General features: G+C 38.5%; 1 protein-coding gene and 1 long non-coding RNA gene across 11 annotated transcripts in view; one reads left to right on the forward strand and one right to left on the reverse strand.

Annotated features, from left to right (window-relative positions):
* Positions 1 to 1,336: 1,336 nt before the first annotated feature.
* PDE5A (phosphodiesterase 5A) overlaps positions 1,337 to 20,620 on the forward strand; it is a 65,222-nt gene continuing 45,938 nt past the window's right edge. For 2 of the 9 annotated variants that reach the window (XM_062574030.1, XM_062574032.1), the window contains exons 1-3: positions 1,337 to 1,530; positions 14,744 to 15,326; positions 16,262 to 16,351. In XM_062574030.1, the coding sequence (XP_062430014.1) occupies positions 1,427 to 1,530; positions 14,744 to 15,326; positions 16,262 to 16,351 (777 nt within the window). In that variant the 5' untranslated portion in view covers positions 1,337 to 1,426. Of the gene's footprint in view, positions 1,531 to 2,263; positions 2,284 to 2,475; positions 2,674 to 2,817; positions 3,036 to 3,255; positions 3,461 to 11,598; positions 11,668 to 14,743; positions 15,327 to 16,261; positions 16,352 to 20,620 lie in introns of those variants that run through there. The other 7 variants (XM_062574039.1, XM_062574034.1, XM_062574035.1 and 4 more) reach the window with 7 other exon arrangements.
* The window catches only part of LOC134139538 (uncharacterized), a 68,015-nt gene continuing 60,959 nt past the window's right edge, over positions 13,565 to 20,620 (reverse strand). The window contains exon 3 of one of the 2 annotated variants that reach the window (XR_009958195.1): positions 13,565 to 13,618. This is a non-coding gene — a long non-coding RNA (uncharacterized LOC134139538). Of the gene's footprint in view, positions 13,619 to 18,808; positions 18,874 to 20,620 lie in introns of those variants that run through there. The other variant, XR_009958196.1, reaches the window with a different exon arrangement.

Below are 20,620 nucleotides of genomic sequence, written 5' to 3' on the forward strand. Positions count from 1 at the left end.
ACACATATGCCTAGGCAAATGAGGTTTATGCACAGATGTTACACAAGGACAATGGAGGAGAAAATTTGCCCTCCAAGCCTTTGGACAGGCTCTTAATCCCTTGGCTGTGAAGCTCCTGCCATTGCCTCTGCTCACACAGCAGGATCCTCTCTTTCCTGCCAGGTGCAGGAGTGGGGTTTCTATATGCACTACAAAAAAATTGAAAAGCGTGTAGGGATCTCTGCTGTACCTAAAGCTCACCACTTTGCATATACTGCAGAGGATTAAAGAATGCAGAAAGCCTTATACACATCTATGATATTTTTCATTTGATCACACATGAAAATCATTCTGAAGACCCTGTATGTCCCTTTCCACAGAAATGTGCTGCTATTTTTCATTCATGTCTTAGCTTCAAAAATATTGCATGTGAGGACATAGGATGCTATTGACCTTATACTTTATATAAGGTCTTTTGTGTTTGAAGATTGTAAATTATTATAAATATGTGTATGTGTATATATGACAATAGATGAAGTACAATACATGAAAGCAATGCTCAGCATTAACCCAGATTTTCAAATCTGTCTAATGTTACAGAAAATAGGAACTGTGAGTCTAGAGCAACTTCAAAGCCAGCTGTGTTAATCAAATGTCTAAAACTGATCTAAAAGCCTGACAGTAGACACGAAGGATGCAAACCCCTGAACTTAGTACTTACATTAAGGCATTCTATCAAAGATCCACATCCCACATCTATCCACCTCCAACAGTGAAACACTCTAAAGGGACCTCTGATTTACCCCAATCTCTAAGCAGGCTGAAACAGGCCACACCTTGAAAACTGCTGGGGGGGGGGGATCCTGCTGCCAGATTCAGGGAGAATAATCTACTTTTTCATCAGTTTCCCATTCCGACCCCCTCCCCGGGGATGCCCGCACCGGCTGCCCAGCAGCCCGCCCGACGCACCCAGAAGTCGCTGCCTGCTCCCCGGCCGGGCTGCAGGCTGCCCCGGGCGCTGCGGGCTGCCCCCGGCCGGGCTGCGGGCTGTCCCGGGCGCTGCGGACTCCCCTCGCTGCTGCGGGCTGTGCCGGGCGCTGCGGGCGGCTCCCGGCCGGGCCGCGGGCTCCCCTCGGCGCTGCCAGCTGCCCCCGGCCGGGCTGCGGGCTCCCCTCGGCGCTGCGGGCTGCCCCCGGCGGCCGGCGCTGCGGGCCCGCGGCGGGAGGTGGAGCCGAGCGCGCCGCTGCGGGAGGATGCGCCGAGGTGCCGCGGACACGGCGCGTCGCTGGAGGCGGGGGCGGGCTGGGGCTGAGCGCGGCTTCCTGCCGCCCGCGCCGGGCAAACACCTGGGAGCGGGGCGGGGGGGGCGCTGGCTACCGGCGCCCTGCGCGTCCTGGCCTCTGGCGAGACCGGCGGCGAGCGGCGGCGGGACCGGGCGGCGCGGAGCATGGAGCGCGGCTGCCCGCCCCCGGCGGAGCAGGAAGCGGTGGAAGCGTGGCTGGACGATCACTGCGACTTCGCCCGCTCTTACTTCGTTAGGAAAGCTACGAGGTAAGGATACGGACCGGCGGCGGACGGAGCCCGAGCCTTTCGGGGAAAGGTCGCTCTTCTTTTTGCTGTCTTAAAAGGAAAAGAAAAGGAAAAAGCGACTCCCCCAGCCCCCGCCGTCGAAAAACTGAAACCGGCCAGCGGCGGCTTGCGCCGCGGCCGCCAGAGCTCGCGTGCGGCCGGCGCGGGGTTTCGCATGCTCCCCGAGCCCGGCCCGGCGGCGCGGCGCGGCGCTGCTCGGAAGTTACAGCCCCAGCTATGGGAACTTTCCGTGCGCCGCACTAGCACATTTATGAAGCTCTCCCAAACTCATAGTTCGCTGCCGTGGATTTTTTTTGCCCTTGTTGTTCTAAAGCTTACACAGTCCATCCACTTGACATGAATATTCATCATAGCAGGCACTGCCTTTTTCCCAGCCCTGCAAACTAGATAGAAATATGCCGAACCGTCAGATAACACCTAATCTCTTCGGGCGGGGAAGAAGATTGTGCCATTACTTAATGGTCTCAAAACAAAGTGCTGCTCTTAAAAAGCTCAGCGGACCTACAAGCTTGGGAGCTTCTAGCCATCTCAGCGGCGCCCAGGGGGGCGACTCGGCCGGAGAGGGCGAACGCGTGAAGTGCTCAAGCAGCTGCGGAGGCTTAAGCGGCCGGTAGCGCCGCGGCTGCTGCGCTCGCAGCAAGCGCTCCGGCGAAGAGCGGGCAGCGGGCTCCGCGCCGCCGGGCAGGCGCCCGCGGTGCCCGCGCCGGAGCGCAGGTATTACGGGCAGCGGGCTGCTGGCGGCGGTGCAGCCGCGGGGGCGCGCTGCCCGGCGGGCCGCGGCGGAGCGGAGCGGAGCCGAGGGGCCGGCGCAGCCCAGGACGTGCGCGCCGCTCCGCAGGGAGCCGCGCACTGCCGGAGGCGCGCAGCGCAGCGGCTGCGCGGGGCCGGGCGCCGGCAGGGGGCAGCACTGCGCCGCGCACGGCGGCGCAGCGCAGGCAGCAGGCGCAGCCGGGACGTTTTCTTCTCTCGCTATTTGAGGGTGGCTTCTCTCCTCTTCCCTTTTTTTTGTTTTTGACTTTTGCAAAGACCTAATGTAAGGACCAGAAGAGCTCGCCTGGGCTTTTTCACCTGGCCTGACATGCTGCCTTTTGGAGATAAGACGAGGTATTTGCTCACCGTTGCCACACTTCAGCAGTGGAACTTAAAAGTTGAAACCGAGTAAATTCAGCTATTTTTAGAAGTGGAGTCAGGTTTCCATTTTGAATATTTTCCGATAAACAAAGCAGTGGGGATGCAGAGCACAGGCGATCTGCGGCTCCCACGGTTTCTGTTAGTGGAGAGCTCGAGTTAGTAAGTCTTGTGGTTTGTTTCTTGGACACACCATCTCTGCGCGCTCACTTCTCTCCTCTCCTGCTCACGAGCTGCTTGCACCATCTGCTCATCGCTGCTGATTTACTTCTTTCCCAAGGCACTTAGCAGGGATGGATGTATTTTGAATGCTGCTCCTCTCTGCATGGGATGGGGCGGTAAGAAGAGAAATCCCCATTAATAATTGACTCACAGCAAGCTAGGAAGCTTCAGGGGTCACCTGCTTTCTTGTGACCATCTGTCATGCAGTCCCCTTCTCTGCTTCTTCCTTAGGTTCATTTAATAGAAAAATAATAAAATGTATTTTAAAATGTCTTTAAAATTATGTTGGAAAAAAAGACTGCATAGGTGTAACTGATGGAAGTAGTTAGCTTTGATATTCTACAGAACACTAGTGCACGGCATGTAACTGAAGAGTAGTTAGTTTGCCCAGGAAAAAGGGTGTTAGCAGCTTTGAGAAGTAGCATTTTATTAGTTCAGCTTGCCACACTTCCTTTGGAAACTGGAAGTAGTATTGAACAAATATGAATAGTAATTAATAGTAACCGCTGTGTCAGATTTGTTTTCCCTATGGAGAGGTTTGGTGAGTCTTTTTTCTTTAATGCTGAGGCAGAGTTTTGTGTTTGTGTAGGTCTGAAATAGGCAGTAGTTCACGAAGTACAAGTCAGTCGTCTCTGTGACGGCAAGGCTTCTGTATTTAGAGAAGGTTTTGCAGAAGAAATGGTTGAATTTGAATTCTTGCTAGGCAACATTTCTGTGTTGTTTTTACAGTGATGGAAACCACATTAATTTTGGAACTATCTTCTGTCTTGCATGGAACTTTTTTTTTGTTTTTGTTTTTTACTTACTGTTTAAATAGAAAACTGTAGTAATACCTTATGTGTCAGTTTGTATTTGAAAAGACGAAGTTATGGGTTACCTGACTGTATGTCAGTTCTAATTTTATTCTCTAAAATGATACCTTGTAAGCCTGAGCAGTCTGAAAGTAGTGATGTACTTCAGTAACAGATTTAATATTTTTATATTATAGTGATAGAGTTTGAAAAGAAAAGAAGCTAAAACTTTTGCCATGCTTTGTTTTAGTGGAATATTTGTGTGATAACAATACATTGAACAAAGACTATGCTGTTTAATGTTTTGGTTACCTAGCACCATATTTACTCTGTCATTCAAGCAGCATTCCTTGAAATAGTTTCAACTGTTTTCTAATCTTAATTTACTGCTGCTCTTTTTTGTTCTGCTTTGTAATATGCCTAAGCTCTCATGGGCCTTGCAAGCAATTAACCAGGAAGTTAGTTATTTTGGTAGCTCATGGAGGACAGGAGCATATACCAGCTCATATTACTAAGTATAATTGTTAATGGCAAATGTTAGTTCTGTATCTGTTTTTCAAATATTCATACACAGAAGCAGGAACAGATCACACAGCTCAACCATTTGTTATAGAATAATATAAGCCCTTTTCATTGATAGCAGTGAGCTTTGGATCACAATCTAATTTAGCAATTGCATTTTATGATAGGCATTAAATTATTTACACATGCTATTCTTTTCTCTGTAATTAATTAATTCTTGCTATGCTTTAGATAGTAGTTCTCTTGCTAATTCCCACCTGAACAATTGTTTGCAGAAAACCTATATTTAAATTGGTCCTTTTAAAATAAATACTTTGGTCTTATGCCTGTGGATTTTGGCTTTTTTATAACTACGGCAGTCAGATCATCTTGTTCTGTTTTGCATAGGTCAGCTGGATATTAATGTATTTCTTTTGATCATTTAAAGAGAGAACACCTTCTGGTAGGGCAACACTTCAAAAGAAAATGTATCTTTTTATTCACAATTAGTTTGTAACCCTTGAAGGAGGTTAATAGTGTCTGCAGTGAAGGCACATCAATGCCTTGAGGTCTTTGGTGACTAGGTGGACTTCCACTCGTACAGTGCAAGGCTGCAATCCTGCAAGCATATAAACCCAGATGAATTGTTTAAATTTATGCTTCCGGACAGTATGTGAATAAACTGTGATCCTTTGAGTAGGAAACTACAGAATATGTTACAAGTTTTTAGGAGGCGAAAGGTACACAGAGAGTATATAAATAGGCATTATTCATAAAGTGTTACAGAATGATCAAAGTGCAGAGCAGCAAAAGGGAGATACGTTGCCAGCACACTCACTGAGGTTTTATGAAAGATGAATTTGGTTTACTTTGTGATTCAGTTTGCTGGTTGACAAACCTTCTAGCTTGAGGGTTTGTTATTGTAGACTTAAGAGTTCATGAGTTCTTAAATGCCAATTCCTACTAAATTTAAACTATTTCTTTTTTCCTTCTTTGATTTCTGCTTGCCTTGTTATTTTTTCCCGTTCGAAGTTTTAGAATTGTGTGTCTTTCTTTGGCTTCCCAGAAAGGAGAAGTATTTTTCAAGTAAACAAATTATTCTTTTATATTATGTCTTGTGTTTACTCATGCTGTTGTTGCTCTTCATAGTTGATGCTGCAATTACAACTCTTCCAAAACTATTAAGTATAATTAAATGTTATAAGGGCACAGCCTGTAGCCCTTGTCACAAAATTGTACTGCAGTTATGGCTGCATCTGCTACCCTTTTTGTCTTTCACAAGTTTTATCTTTTTTTTATTTATTTATTACTTAAGGAAAAAAAAGAAGAAAGCATTGTCACATTCAAACTACATGCTTACTATAACCATCTATGAAATACTTCTGCTCTGTATTTCTAACCTGTCTGTCCCTTAAAAGTAAGATGTGATTCTCTTGTCATGCTTTTTGCGCACACAGGCAACAAACTGCCAAAACAGCAGAAGTAAAAACTCTGCTTTCGGTTAGAGGCGAATGCATTGTTCCAGACACCATCTGTCTGCTTTCCTAAGTGCATGGCATGACACACGCAAACTGTTAAACCAAGTCGTGTATGGGTCTCACTGGAAAGAGTCCTATTTGCTATAAATACATCTTGACTTATTAAGCATGGTTGGGAAACATTTACAAATGAATTAAGGTGGAGTTGTTTTTGGAAAAATAAATGTTCCCAACAGCATGGTACTTCATAGCGCTTCACTGAGGATTCCCAAAGTGGCGTTCACTAGGAAACTGTAGCTAGCATGCAGAGATTGCACAATTTGAATCTATCAGTTACATTTATCACTTTACTCTTACTGATAGTTGGTGGACAAGCAGTTTGTCAAGTGCTGCCTGTAGTATCACGTTGCTGAGGACATTTGCCTTCTAATCTGTGTCTAGAAGGTTTTTGGAAGAGCTCTTTCATTTTGAGCTGATATTTAATTTCATAAATATGATCTGTCCTATGCATTATGCCATTGTTTTGTTTGGTGATAGGTGTGTGTTTAATTGTTTTCCTAACTGAAAGGAAGTTAGGGCATTTTTGGAGCAAGTGTGTGAAAATTCATATTATCAAACACAAACTATTTAAAATTTTCTACATTGAAATATGCTTTGGATAGTTATTTTTCATAAAAATGTTACTGCCATATGAAAAAATACTGATCCTAAAAATACACAGGTATGAGCCATAGTCATCCCTAATGTGAGCTTGGTAAGTAGGCAGTGTTTTTTTAAACTTGTATGATTGAAAGACCTCTCGCAATTTCCAGTGGAGGCACAGAATCTATGCAAATTGTTTAAATATGCTGAAAGTGGACTTTCTTTTCTAAGTTTGTGAACCACTTAGAGGACTGATTCTTTGGAACATGGCTTGAAAACCACTGGGAGTGTTAATGCAGAGCTCTGAATATTTTCTTCCATTTACATATTTTTATTAGATGCTTACAGGGCTTTTCTGAGGAAGAGAAAAAAAAAGCAGTTCATTTCAATGAAAATCTTGGAAAGTATTTTCTTGTACTTTTAATGATCTCCATTGCTGTCTTACTCATATGTAGTCTGCACATTTTTATTCCTTTCTCAGTAACTGTGCAAAGTATTAAGATCATCCCAAAATACTTTAAACTTTTGATCCAAAAAGCATTTAAGAAAGTAAGGAATGTTACCCACATTAATTAAAGTTGTAAAAGCATATTTTTGAACTTAAGAGACTACACTTCAGGGAACAATAAGAAATAGCTGAATAACAATTTACATCTTTAATTCCTAAACAGCAATAACCTGATTTCCTTCACAGTCTTCCACAGGATTTCTGTAGAAGAATCACATATAAACTAGTGCACCCTTAGTACTGAGAAGCCACAGGAGAATGTGCTTTTACTACTTACTGTGTGCCTTAGATAATAAAGAAACAAACAGGTACTCACAACACCAATTAAAGCACAACTGGTAATCTTTAGAGGAAAGGGAGAAAAGATGGAGTGAACTACTTTAACAGTTAACAGCTCTTTTGCCTTCTTTTGTTTCAGGATAACTTTATTGTGGCATTACAGTACTTGTGACAATGCCAACATTCATTCCTATTGCTGTTAATGGCAAGACTTTAGAGAACAGGGCCTAAATTACTGGTAAGGAGGGAAAAAGGTGGAGCTGAGGTATCCCTTGCCTTTAAGAGAGAGAAAAAAACTTCATGCTTTCAAATTGTAGAAATCCATAGAAGTTCTTTGTTAGGCTGCTGTTGAAGAATCATCACAATTATTAGTTGCTTAAATGAAGAGGACACTGACATGATTACACAGGATTAGGACAAAGACTATATATGTAAAACAAAAATACCACATCAATCTTATTTTGAAGCTGAAGTGAGACTTCCACAGTGTACAGACATTGTTCTAGCGGTCTGCACAAGGATAAAAATTCATGATATATCACCTAGCAGGTCTTCAGACCAGAGAAAGTATGTCTTATTACAATAATGTACTTCCAGATTCATTTGAATGCTAGATTAAGGCTGAATGGGAATATACGATCAAGTGTTACAAACAAAGCAATTTTATACAATACATCCTTGACTTGAGCTAATATGCTAGAACTTATTTTCAATTTCAGTATTAAAAAAGTAAGTTCTTGCTTTTGTCATGAACAAATATAATTATTAAAATCATAGCACAAGTCTATTTACTGGCAAAAATATATATACATTTACATGATTTATACGATTTACTAAAAAAAAAAGCATTAAATACAAAAGGAGGTATTTGCAAAATGCCAGAAAATAAGCCCTCCTCAAATGGTCCTTGTGAATGACTCAATGGTTGTAATTTCACATTAGGTCTGGCACTAAAAATACAGCCACAAAATATATTTGCTTTGTAAAAGATCTATATTTTCCCCATTTATTTGTGCATTATGGTGAACTCACCACAGCACAGAGGGCCAGCCCAAAACCTTTTCACCACTTAGGTCCTACTTAAGCCCTATTTTGAGAATTTAATTGAAACTGAAATGGTGTGCAAGACCTCTCCTAGGTCTCCAGACTTAAGTCTTAATCCCCTTTCACCAAAGGCACCAGCAAAAGTGTCATTGCTTTCCACAAAAAATGATCTGGTCCATAGTTATTCTTAAGATTTTGAGCCTGGAACAAGAAGTAAACATTTGGAGGAGAAATAAAAGGTCATGTTTTAGAATTTGACCTTTGTATCCTTGAGGTTTTATTTTGTCTTTCTTTATACTGTGAATAGAAAGTCCCTTCAACAGAAGGATAGCTGCTCTTGTGAAAGGCTAGGTTTGCAGTTTGGTTGCTAAAGAAAACTTGAAAATGGAAAAGGATAACCAATTAGTGCAAGCCCCCATTTCTAATACTTTTGTTTCAAACAATAAATCAACCTCTGTCTCCTACTTTAAAAATAATACTAGTATAAGACAAGATTTAAATGAATTTATAGTTCTAGAAAGTTGTTAATTTCACTCTTTCAACCATGGTTTGAATCAAGATTTGATTAAAGTTTTTCATTTAGAGCTGGATTCAAGTTGAGATCAACTGGACTCTTATAAGTTAAACGTATGTTTATATGTTTGACTAAGTTGTGCCCCAAAATGGACACCAACTTTAAATCATACTTTGTCTTCAAAAACTGTTTGCCTACCACTATTAGAAATAGCATCTCAAATAACTACAGCCTGGAAGAGTTTAAAGAAAATAATCTTTGTCAGTTTACATTTTGAGTTCATTTAATAGGACTCTGTATATAGTCTTTTTTACTATTTCCATCTAATGAGGCTTTATATAGTTTATTTAAATCTTTCACATAGTGAGGAGGGAGAAAAAAACATTTAAAACATCACTGTAAAATAGGAAGTACTGGAAAGAAAATGAGAAGGCAAGGTTAATATCCAAGTGGCTTTCAAACTCATTTGTTAAAATTGGCTAGATCTCAAGTTGTTGCTAACCCTTTAAATGATTTCTATGTCTAAATTATGTCAAGACCTAGGAAAGAAGTTGTAGACATCTAGCGGTTATTTTAAGGAAGGCAATTGAGAGAACAATTGGCTTGAAATATTGTTGACATCAGCACTTGCACAACTAGGCTGCAGGAATACAGACACTTGAAAGCTGGTGATCCATAATAGGCAAGTTTGGGTCAAATGCCTCCCCAGAAGTGTATTATCAGTAACTGCTGGTTTGAATCAAAAATTACCAAAACATTCCACGCAACTGATGCTGCAAAATGCTCACTAAAACCCTTCATGTTGTAGATATGAAAGACATTTTCAACAGCAAACAAAATGTACTGGGAATTACTTGTTGTTTCTCTGAAATCCCCTCATTACTGACTGCTTCTGTGGTACAGTAATTATTATGCATCTTCTATGGGCAAGATGAATAAGATACATTATACTATCCTAGCCACATCTTAGTGTTCATTTTGTGCTCCATTTTTGCATGTTTTGTCTAAAAATATCTTGGTGAATAGTTGCATTGGTGTGGCCTTACATATATAGCATAGTTGCATGTATTAGCAAGGTAATCATAATTCATCTGCAACTCATTAAGCATCTACTACTTTTTTTGAAAAGATCACTATTTTAAAAATAAGCACAATGAAGATTGGTAAAAGAAATTATTTAGTATTCCCAGTAATATAGTAATTAGTGTCAAGGTCAGCATGGTTTGTTAGGCAAGGCACAAGAAATAAAGCAAGCTGTGATTCTGTTCAAGTCTAGCATGACCTGTCTCAGAGTCTTCTCTGCATCTGTTTTCTCACCCACTGATTTTCTATTCTTATTGCCTATTCATATTGAAAACTTCTTGCGTCAGGGACAATTCTACTTTCTGTGCTGTACTTAACAAATTAGGTTCAAAGAGTTTAAACCCTCTGAAGTTCCTGAGTTCTAATGTAATAGAGATAATAAATGTGTAGCTGTATACAAGCGATTAGAGAGGGAAGGATCACATAACCTTTTTTGTTTTGTTCAAATGTTTTATCTTCCATTTTACTTTCATCCCTTTCCCATCCCCAACTCTCCAAAATTCCTCTCCAATTTTATCATCTGCTGATGAGGTCACCTGCCAAATTCAGCAATCATTATTCTCATTTTCCTTTGAATTTCTGCATTTTATAGAGGAAAGACTGTATTTGGCTGATGTAAAGGCCTATAAAAAGACATCAACTATTCCTGTTGATGACCTCTGGGATAAATTATGGCTTTCTCAAGCAGTAGTAATAAGTAAGTAAGTGAACAGTAAAGGATGTATGCAATGTGTGAGGAACATGCACAGGAAGCTGTGTACTTTGTCTAGGCATGTTTGAAAACGCACGTGGATCATCACACAGTTACAGCACATGGCTGTAACTCCTCAAGATGCAGTGATTGAAAGGCTATACTGGGATGGAAACACAGCATTGGTTTGAACTATACATGTACATCAGTATGGATCAGTATTTGTTTCTGTTTAACATACTCCTGTAATTCCTAAACGTACTTTAACAGTCTCTCTCTTATAGCAAGGGTCTTGTCCTTACTATCAGCTCTTGACAATATCAATGCTCACTGAAAACTACTCGTATGAATAGTCACAAGTATTTGTTCCTTAGTGTAGCCCTTTTGTACTAATTGTCAGTAATATCACTTGTGGTTCAATGTGTGTCTGGTACTGGACTAATTCTGTGCTGAGAAGATAGTCATGTTTGTAATACTCCTCTTGTCAAACTCTGTTAAATAGGACTGAATATCAACAAGCAAACACAGTCAAGACCTTCTCTGATAGAGTTTAAATGGATTTAGAATGCTATTTTACATTTCAGTTAATGTGAAATGCTAGTTTTTCCACTCATGTATAACTGTGTAAGTAAAAGGAACTAAATAGTTTCCTTGTTAGAAGAGGCATTCAGTAGAGGTCAGTGAAAACTGTTCTTACTCCAGCTAAATGTGAACAACTTTGTTGTTGCCTAAACTGAAATGCCTAAAAGGTTTGCAGTTGAAGAACGTGCTTTAAACAGTATAGTTGAGGATTTTTTTAATTGTTAATAATGTACACATAAGTTAGAGAAGTGTTAAAATGCTTATTTTACACAGTAAACAGCCCAGGAGGTAAAACTAAATTAATCTCACCACCACAGTGTGAGAACTGGTATCAGAATACAGAATACTTTGTTCTTACTGATTATTACTATTGCACTATTAAGAATGGGGCATGTGACATGACACTTTAAATAAAATGACAGGTTTCGACTGCTAAACCAAGTTTCTGCTTTAGCTTTTGCTCTGTCCACAAGGGCTATCTGTTTCTTTCTCTGCCTTGTATCTTACATCAACATTTCTACCGATGTAACTTCACCGTAAAACACAGCTAGCCAAAATAGTAGCATTTTCTATCTTCCCTCAAGCGCAAATAAGCAGAGAATCAATTTCCTGTAAAAAATACTGTCACTCAGCAAGTAAGTACAGCTTTACACATGTGCATTTTCAGACATGCCTAGACAAAGTACACAGCTTCCTGCACCTAGTCACCAACAAGTTTAAAAAGACTGTTCCAACTGATACTAGGTTCTTACAGTCACATTTAAATATTATTTTACAATAATGTCAGTCCTGAGTGTTTAAAAATCAAGCCAGTACAGGCAATCATGAAAATGACTCAGGTCATGAGGGTTTTGAAAAAAAATTTTGATTATTCTCTATTTACTTTACTGTGTCTGAGGCTTTAAATCCACATCACTCATAATGTTATGTTCTTCTCTGCAGCCTTACTACTAGAGACTAAATTTTGTTTATAAAAAAAAAATAAAAATTACCAATTACTTCTGTTCAGGAGGTTAGATTAAAAAAACCTCCTAATACTATACAACATATACTATTGCAAGAGTTATCCTCAATGATATCAAAACTCATAATGTGTTTACATTCAAATTTTTCACTTTAACCTGTTTAAGTTTCTTAAAGATATTTTTAGTTATTTTCATCACTAATTTTAATTCAGTTTTCTCCTACAATTAAAAAAATGGAATTTTAAAATGTCATCAAATGCTAATTTCTTATTTTGACTCTCACTGAAACAGCTTTTGCAAAGGTGGTGATACTGTCCCAGACAAAGTATAATATTATGTATTTCAGTAATACAAAGTCACACCTCCCACATTCTTATATTTATGCTTTTTAAGTACTAGAAGGAAATCCTGATAAAATCAGTCTTAATAATATATTAATTATTCCTTTTGTTTCTTCACTGCATGAAACGTTGGTATGAAATGATTCTTAACAAATACATATATATTACTGCCATAATAAAGATGGACATTGGGAGCTATTAATATACTTAATATACTTAAAAAGCAGAGTTTACTTTCTTTAAAAATACATGCTAAGCAATGAATGAGGACTCTTTCAAAATAACAATGGAATTTCATTGTGTTCTCTGGCACCATGTTTCCAGTAATTGGACTAGCTTAAGATTGCTGGGGAAGTTATAATAGATGTAGATTGAACTATATTACTGGTACAGCAAGAAGTGTTCCAGGAGTTCCATGGAAAATGTGAAAGCATGGAATAAAATCCTACCTCTGTGGAACTCAGAGGCAAAAATCCCTCTGCCTTAACTGTGTCCAACATTTAATTCAGCGCTTTTGGACAAAGAGCCTTAACAACTCAAGACTTTGATCACTGGAAGGTTCAAAGTGTCCTATATGACTGCACTGGCCATTCAGCCTTGAAGATCAGTAAGACTATGAATGATATTAACCACACTTGTAAGGTCTCGCATGATCATGAACACAGAATGCAGATGGAGTCCAAAGTAAAGAATATTCTATCACCTATTCATTTGGAGTTGCATCAGTGTGAAGACGACAAGAATTTGTTTCTACAATGAAAGTTCTCAGTCAAACATTGTTTCAAGGGGCAAAAAACATTACCAGGTAGTTCACAACGAGGTGGAATGTGTGCAATAGTATCATGCCTTTTTTTTTGCCCAGGTGTTCCCTTTACGTTTGCACTATTTTATAAATCTACACTATTTAATTTTTCACATGGTTTGCCTGCAGTTGAGGCCTCCAAATCACATATGATTGCAAAATCTGAGAAACTCTTTCAAACCTTCCTAATGGAAGACAAAAACCTTTTTTCATGTTGTGAATTGCTGTTAATAGAAATAGTATCTGTGGATTTTAATCAGTTACTTTACTTTTGGTTAGCAATTAATCATTTGCAGCAACCACTTGCACCACTACATTCTACAACACAGTCGAAGCCATTCTGTAAAAAGAAAAGAAGGCTATGTACCATGTTCTTCACGTTTAACATAAACTAATGCATGTAACCGATCACTGGCTGACTAACCTGATTAATCTCCATGGTTTCATTCAGCTTCGCTCTTGAAATTCCTGTGGTCTGCTGAGCAAATAAAAAATATACCAAATTTAAAACATGACCACCACGAGATGTTTCCAAAAGATCAGACTTCTTAATAAAATTTTTGCTGTTCATAAGCCTATATATTATGTAATTGAGAAAAAACATCTCCCCTGAGAGCTGATCATGTGCTGTAAGCCTTTCACTGAATATATGAAACAAAAAGCCCTGTATTGAAAGATTTTGGGCATGAAAATATTGGAGTGATAAGAAAAGTACACGAATATTACTGATGATATATTTCCTTATGGATAATTCAGAAAGCACTGTTTAGGAAGGATGTATTGGGGCTGACACTATAGTGCTTAGCTCATTTCAGAAACAGTTAAATACCAGAGATGAGTGACATTTCTTGATTAATAGTAAACTCAAAAAAAAAAAAAAAAAAGGTAATTTTGGGGATATGCCGTATTTCGGGTTAAAGTAGGCAATGAGTTTCATCTGGAAGGAAATAGGAGAAATGCATGCAAACAGCCCGAGTTTTCTTTTCTTTATTTTTATTTTTGAAGGGTTTTGAATCAGAGTTTTTCTTTCTGATAGTTTTTAAGCAAAACTTTTGTAATTTGAGTCTAAAAATAGCATTCTTCATTAATGCTGTGAGGACATGGGGAAAATTAACTTAAAAATAGTTTACAGACAACATAAAAATAGGAAGGGTTTCAGGTGCTTTGACAGAATTAAAGTTCAAAATGATCTTTTAAAAATGGAGAAATGGTCTGGAAAAATAGCATTAAAACAAAAAGTTTATCTTATCTGAAGAGTCCTACATCTTGGAATAGGAACACCAGAACTTTCCAAGCAGATAATTAAGTTGTAAACTTTTCATATTTTATACTCTAAAAAACACTGCTTAAGCAATCATCCTCTATGTATTTAGTTATTTCCTCTGAGCAGAAATAGTTTCCTTTTTTGTGGGGCATAAAACACTACTGCTTAACCTTGACTTAGTGCTGGCTAAAACTGAAGAACATTGGTACAGAAAAGCACTAAAGGTGCACTCTGTGTGAAAAGGCTGCAAATATCCTCTTGGTAGTGTCGTCTTTATACATTTATTAGCTCCTTATGATTCTTAGCTTACGTTTACTGTCTTTCATTTGTGTTTTACAGAGAAATGGTTAATGCATGGTTTGCTGAGAGAGTTCACACCATTCCAGTCTGCAAGGAAGGAACCAAGACCCAGAGTGAATCCTGCTCTTCTCACCAGCCTGCCTGCGCTGAGACCACCAATCCTGGGACTCCAGCAAGGAAAATCTCTGCTTCTGAATTTGACAGACCCTTAAGGCCCATTTTTGTCAAAGACTCGGTAGGAGCAGTGAGCTTCCTCTCTGGCTCTGAAAAGAAGGAACAGATGCCTCTGCAATCTCCACGGATTGGGACCAGCGCAGGGGATCAGTGCTCAAGGCTCTTAGAACTCGTGAAAGATATTTCTAGTCATTTGGATGTCACAGCACTTTGCCACAAAATTTTCCTACATATCCATGAGCTGATAGCAGCTGATCGTTATTCCCTGTTCTTGGTCTGTGAGGACAGCTCTAACGAGAAGTTTCTTGTAAGCAGGCTGTTTGATGTGGCAGAAGGCTCCACCCTGGAAGAAGCTTCAAACAATTGCATCCGCCTGGAGTGGAACAAGGGCATCGTGGGTCACGTAGCAGCTATAGGCCAGCCTCTGAACATCAAAAACGCTTATGAGGTAAATGGAGAAAATGTAACTTGAATAATTTTTGGCACTAGGGAAAAAAAAAGGCGTATTATCAACCGATGTAACCTTGCTATTTTAATACATGTGTTTGGAGCTACATCGATTTGTACTAGTGATTATGCAAACCAGATTCTACATTTCTGTTATAATACATGTATTGTATATACATGCATATACAGACAAATGTACCTGTGACTAATGCTAGAGGAAGGGTAACATCAAGATGAAGAATGTAAGTTGACATTAGTCGTCATATTTTCAGCCCAGTCTTAACCAGCTGTGAGCACACGCTTAAATGTTTACATTTCTGTTTACATGTTAAGCACATGTTTCCAGCGGCATATCACCTGTTCTTGTATTTTAAAAGTCCTTTCTTAAATTGGGACCATGATGCTGAATTGGAAATCAACTACTGGAGAAAGAACAACAGTCTTTAAAAATAGCCTGTTTTGTTTTAGTGAGATTAAAAAAACCAGAGTTTATGTCAATATCCAGTTGAAAAACAGAAATAAAATCTCCACTGCAAGCAAAAATATTAACCACATTCATGAAACTTAGTTTGTCTGTGACTGTATGTCTTTCAGTATATTTCTGTAATTTCCTCTTGAAGATAAAAGCTACACTGCATGTGGTTATTCTGTATAAAAATTTTAAATAGTGATGGTCTGGGCTCAAAAAGCCTTTTCTTAAGGGTATTTCTTCTTTCTATATTTATTGACAGGCATTCATATTCCACATATTTCTTTTTTTCTTTTTGAAACATACGTCAACAGTAATGACTTTATATAGTTATTACGTAGTAATGGAACCACTGTTATCCTGGGTAACAGTTGAATATTACAAATTTTTTAGCCCTTAAACCGGAAAAGAAAAAAAATGCATCTTTAAGTAAGTAGCTAATTAATTATATTTTTCTCCTCTATCAGGATCCAAGATTCAATGCAGAAGTCGACCAGATCACCGGCTATAAGACTCAGAGTATTCTTTGTATGCCAATAAAAAATCACAGAGAAGAGGTAAGTTGCAGTATCTTCATCCCTTTATATAACAGTGTTTCCAGCTGAGCTAATTCATTAAAAATCTATTAGTTGTCTGTCATTAGAGTATAAAACTATCCCCTTTTAAAAAAGACTGTATGATTATGATTGCTTGAATTTTATCTTATCTAGTTCAGTAACATAAGCCAAATGGAGTTGTCAGGAAGAGTTTAACCCCAGATGCCAAAGCAGAATGCATGCAGTTAACTGCAGAAGTGCCATTCCCAGGTCCTGCACCTGGTCTCTGTCACCATCCAAGTTTGCTTCACTTCTACTGGGCTAGTTCAGCATGCACTCCCCTTGCAATAAAGGCTTACTTCACTTTGGCTTAGGTTATATGCAGATTTTTATCTTCAGATGATACAAATTAGTTTTTACCACCATCTACAAGACTGGTTTTCACATTCTGTTAGCCAACTAATAAATTAAGAAGCATGTTAAGTGCTTAAGATCAGGCATTTAAAAACACATGTGGTGTTAATGTGATTCAGAAAAGTCATATAACTTTAAGGCAGATCGTTCCTGTTTTAAAAAGATGTGAATCTGTTTTTTTACTCTAGTGCAGATCTTCCATCTATGCTGCTACTCACACAAGTTCTTCCTTCCTGTCTGATACTCTTGTAATAAGGAGAGTTTTTATTATGGACTTGTGCTGTTTTCTTGCACTGAGTAATTCAAAAGTGAATTCAAAGAAGTTAGTGAAAAAATAAAACTGGAATGGAAAGAAAAGTTCACTTTTTACTTAGGGAGATTTCCATATATATATATATATGTGTGTGTGTGTGTGTGTGTGTGTGTGTATTTTTGGATACTGAAAGGAGCACCATTCAGCCACATCACCTGTTATACTGTTATAATGCTTTCACAGCCTAAGTTTGATCAGACTCCATTAGAGCTTTTTGGACAGAGATTTTTCTCTCCTGCAATTCCTTATTTTTTCAAAGGATTTATAGATGCTCACAGAAAGTTTAAAAATCCAAAAAGAAATGCTGCCAAAATTGATTTGAAGACCTCATACCTTCTTCATCTTCCACTTCCATTGTTTACTCATCTTATGTCATCTTGGCTTTATACCTCTTGTGTCACCCTGACTCCCACTGCACTAAACCTTTACTCATTAAATACACTGCTTAAACTCTTGATTTATCTTATATGGTAAATCTTCTTCTAGCTGACCCAGATCATCAGGCAGAGTTTCTCATCCTACTCTACTGCTAATAAAAGTTGAAAGTATTTTCCAGTTTTTCCAAGGATAGTACTTGAAATTTGCAATCCACTACCTTGGAGAGGAGGACTAAAAGCATTGTCTCTAAGTCCCAACCCACTACAAAGTCATTCCCCTTTCTAACCAGCAGCAGCCACTGCTGGCCCTGGGCCAGCCAATCTGCAAATCAGATGTTAGGAGAAGGACTGTCAGAGAGCAGTGCTCCATGGAAAAAAAGAAAGCTGATGCAAAACATTTTTGCACCCAAGCCATCCCCTTCTTTTTGTTGAATGGAAAAAAAAATGTGCTCTACATAACTTGGATCAGAAATGAATTACAAAATCCTGTTGGCCAGGGGGCATTTAAGTGATTGCTTCTCACCATGTCCTGATAGTAGGTGGGGGAGAAATAACAGCTGTAGTCTGTGGGTCAAATACACCATGACTTACAGGATGAATAAATCTGCAATTGGCCGTATCTTCAGCGAGGCTCCTACTCCTAAGTGCATCAGGAAGTGGAAATGAAGCAGGTATTTGTTTATTTTGAAAACTTTAACTAACCTGAGGCTTGAGGACAGCATTACACTTCCTCTTATATGCAATAAATCAGAGCAGCTAAACTATAAAATCTCTTATAGGAAAGAATGGCACTTTTTAATTTTTTCTGATTTTTAAAGGCTCTGCCAGAAGGTTTTCATCACTCTCACCACAATGCTTTTCTGACATGTTTCTGGACAGATGTTGGAGTCAGTGAATCAGTCCTTAATTTGCCATCTGCTTTCTGCTGATTTTTCTGTTTAAAAAAATAATCAGAATGCTGGCTCCTCCCCCATTAAGAAAAACATCCCCAGAGCCCCTCAAGTAGTACTGATGCTTTTGAATGTTGCCTTAGCCAAGCTACAGTAATCGCAGTCAAAAGATTGTTCTTCTGTATCTGGAAGATCTCCAAAAATAAACACTGAGAAAGAGAAGCAACTGTTTTATTTTTTGTATTGGTACTATTTTTTAAAACAAGAGAGTCACCAATGGAGATGAAGAAAATCTCATGATGTTTATTAAATCCTTTGGGCACGCTGAAACATGGAAATTTTTCCAATAGATGCTTTTCCCATTTGCCTGTATTTCCGTGAGGAATGTAAGCAACCAACTTCCCTCTTAAAAATAACAATTAATAAGAAATTTCGTAGATGAAGAAAAAAGTTTGTTCCACAGAAGATCTCATAAAAAGGACCCAGGAACTAGCAGCAATCTTACCAAGAAAAAAGAAGTGCAGGAAGCGTACTTTTCTTTATATGGATCTGTGAAGAAGTATAGAAACAGTTTCATTTAATAGTTCAAGAACTTTCTCAGTCTCCTACTTTACCTGTTCTGAGTCTGCAGAACTGTCACATTTTAGATCCAGAAAACTGTGATCATATTCTTCAAGTTCGGATTATAGAGACTTTACAGTACTAGCTTTGTAAAGAATTCTTATTTTGCCATGGAAGAATTACAAATGCAGACTGACCAAGATGTGCATCTACTTTCAAGGGCTTTGAAAAAAGTTCTGATATTTGTAAGCCACTGATGCACAATCTCTAAGAATTTTGTCCATCACATCTTATGCCAAAATTATTGGTATATGCTGCTTACTGGCATATTATGACTAGTAAAGAAAACAAGGAGCAAGAAAGGCCTTGAGTAATCTGAATTTTACTCAAAAAAAAACATAAAGACTAAGTCAAATCATTTCAAGCTATTCACATATTTAGAATTATCATATTGTAAGCATGAAGCCATAAAAAAAAAATCAGTTTTGTTCCTGTAAGATTTTTCTCTTCTGCCTGTTCTTCTTTAACAGCAGATAACTGTGTAACTAGACATCGCTATGACTGCTACTTTTTATTATCAATGTGTGTAACAGAAGTACACCAAACCCTTGAAAGCAGATTGATTTTTTTTCCCCCTCAGTAGTACTAAAAACACCAATGAAAAGTTAGTATTATCCAGCTCTTACCACGGAGTTACCATGGTTATTTCTTTTACAAGAGGAAACTGGTTTTGCTGGCCACAGGCTTTAGCTGTAGCTATTAATGCTAACCATTTCAGTGCTACAGTTTCTTTTTTCAGAAATCAGGATTTTTAACACCAGCTGCAAAAGCCTTAAGTTTGAGGCAGTTTAGAATTTTAATCTCCACTGTGTATCTCAAAAAGAAGCTTTTCATTCTTTAATGTGTGTGCTTTAAACCTTTAATTTTCAGAACTCTCCAAATGCTACTGATTTGCCTACTAGAATTCCTATAATGAAGTGAGTAAATGCAGTGGCATTTTCTTCTGATTATGTTTGGTCTTGGATTCAGAGACACAAAAAATGGACTACAGAAGCAGCTGTAAATAATTATCACCCTTGAGGATTTCTTCTGGTTTTGTAGACCTTTGTAAACAGTCATTATGAAAAAAATCTGACAGACTTGAATAGTGAATGGATGGCCTTAGTTAAAACCAACTTGAGGAGTGATACAAATCTCAGTAGAGATTAGTTTTCTGATCATTAGTTTTGTAAATGAATTAAGAGTATCTATGGAAAAGACAGTCTCTGATTTGTACAGTCAGCATAGCTGGCCTACAATGTCTATAGGAATGACATAATTTTGTGTTACATCTGTATTTTTTTCTTATGACTGTGCAAAATAATTCCCATTAAATCCTATTTTCATTTAACTTCTACTAAATAATGACCCTAAGTAAGAAAGACTGAACTTTCTTCTAATTGGCTAGGTAAATGTTTCATTCTGGCAAAGCTCACTTCATTTGTTTGGTTTGTTTATTTTTGATTTTTACTTGCTGTATGTCAGCTCATGTCACTGAGAAGCTCCTTCCAACAAGACAGGGGTGTCACTTTAAGTATCTTTTTGAACTTTATTTTATAAAAGTTAACCAAATTTAACTGGCATGTTACTGTCAGCCAGCTGGGTAAGTTCTTTTCTCTTACAGCAAAAACTTTAATACATCAAAGTGATGGCAGTATAGGGTAGATGTAGCCAAGCTAACTTTAAACAAACTAAC

The sequence above is a fragment of the Rhea pennata genome, chromosome 4 (genome assembly GCF_028389875.1).
Source record: "Rhea pennata isolate bPtePen1 chromosome 4, bPtePen1.pri, whole genome shotgun sequence".
Taxonomy (NCBI): domain Eukaryota; kingdom Metazoa; phylum Chordata; class Aves; order Rheiformes; family Rheidae; genus Rhea; species Rhea pennata.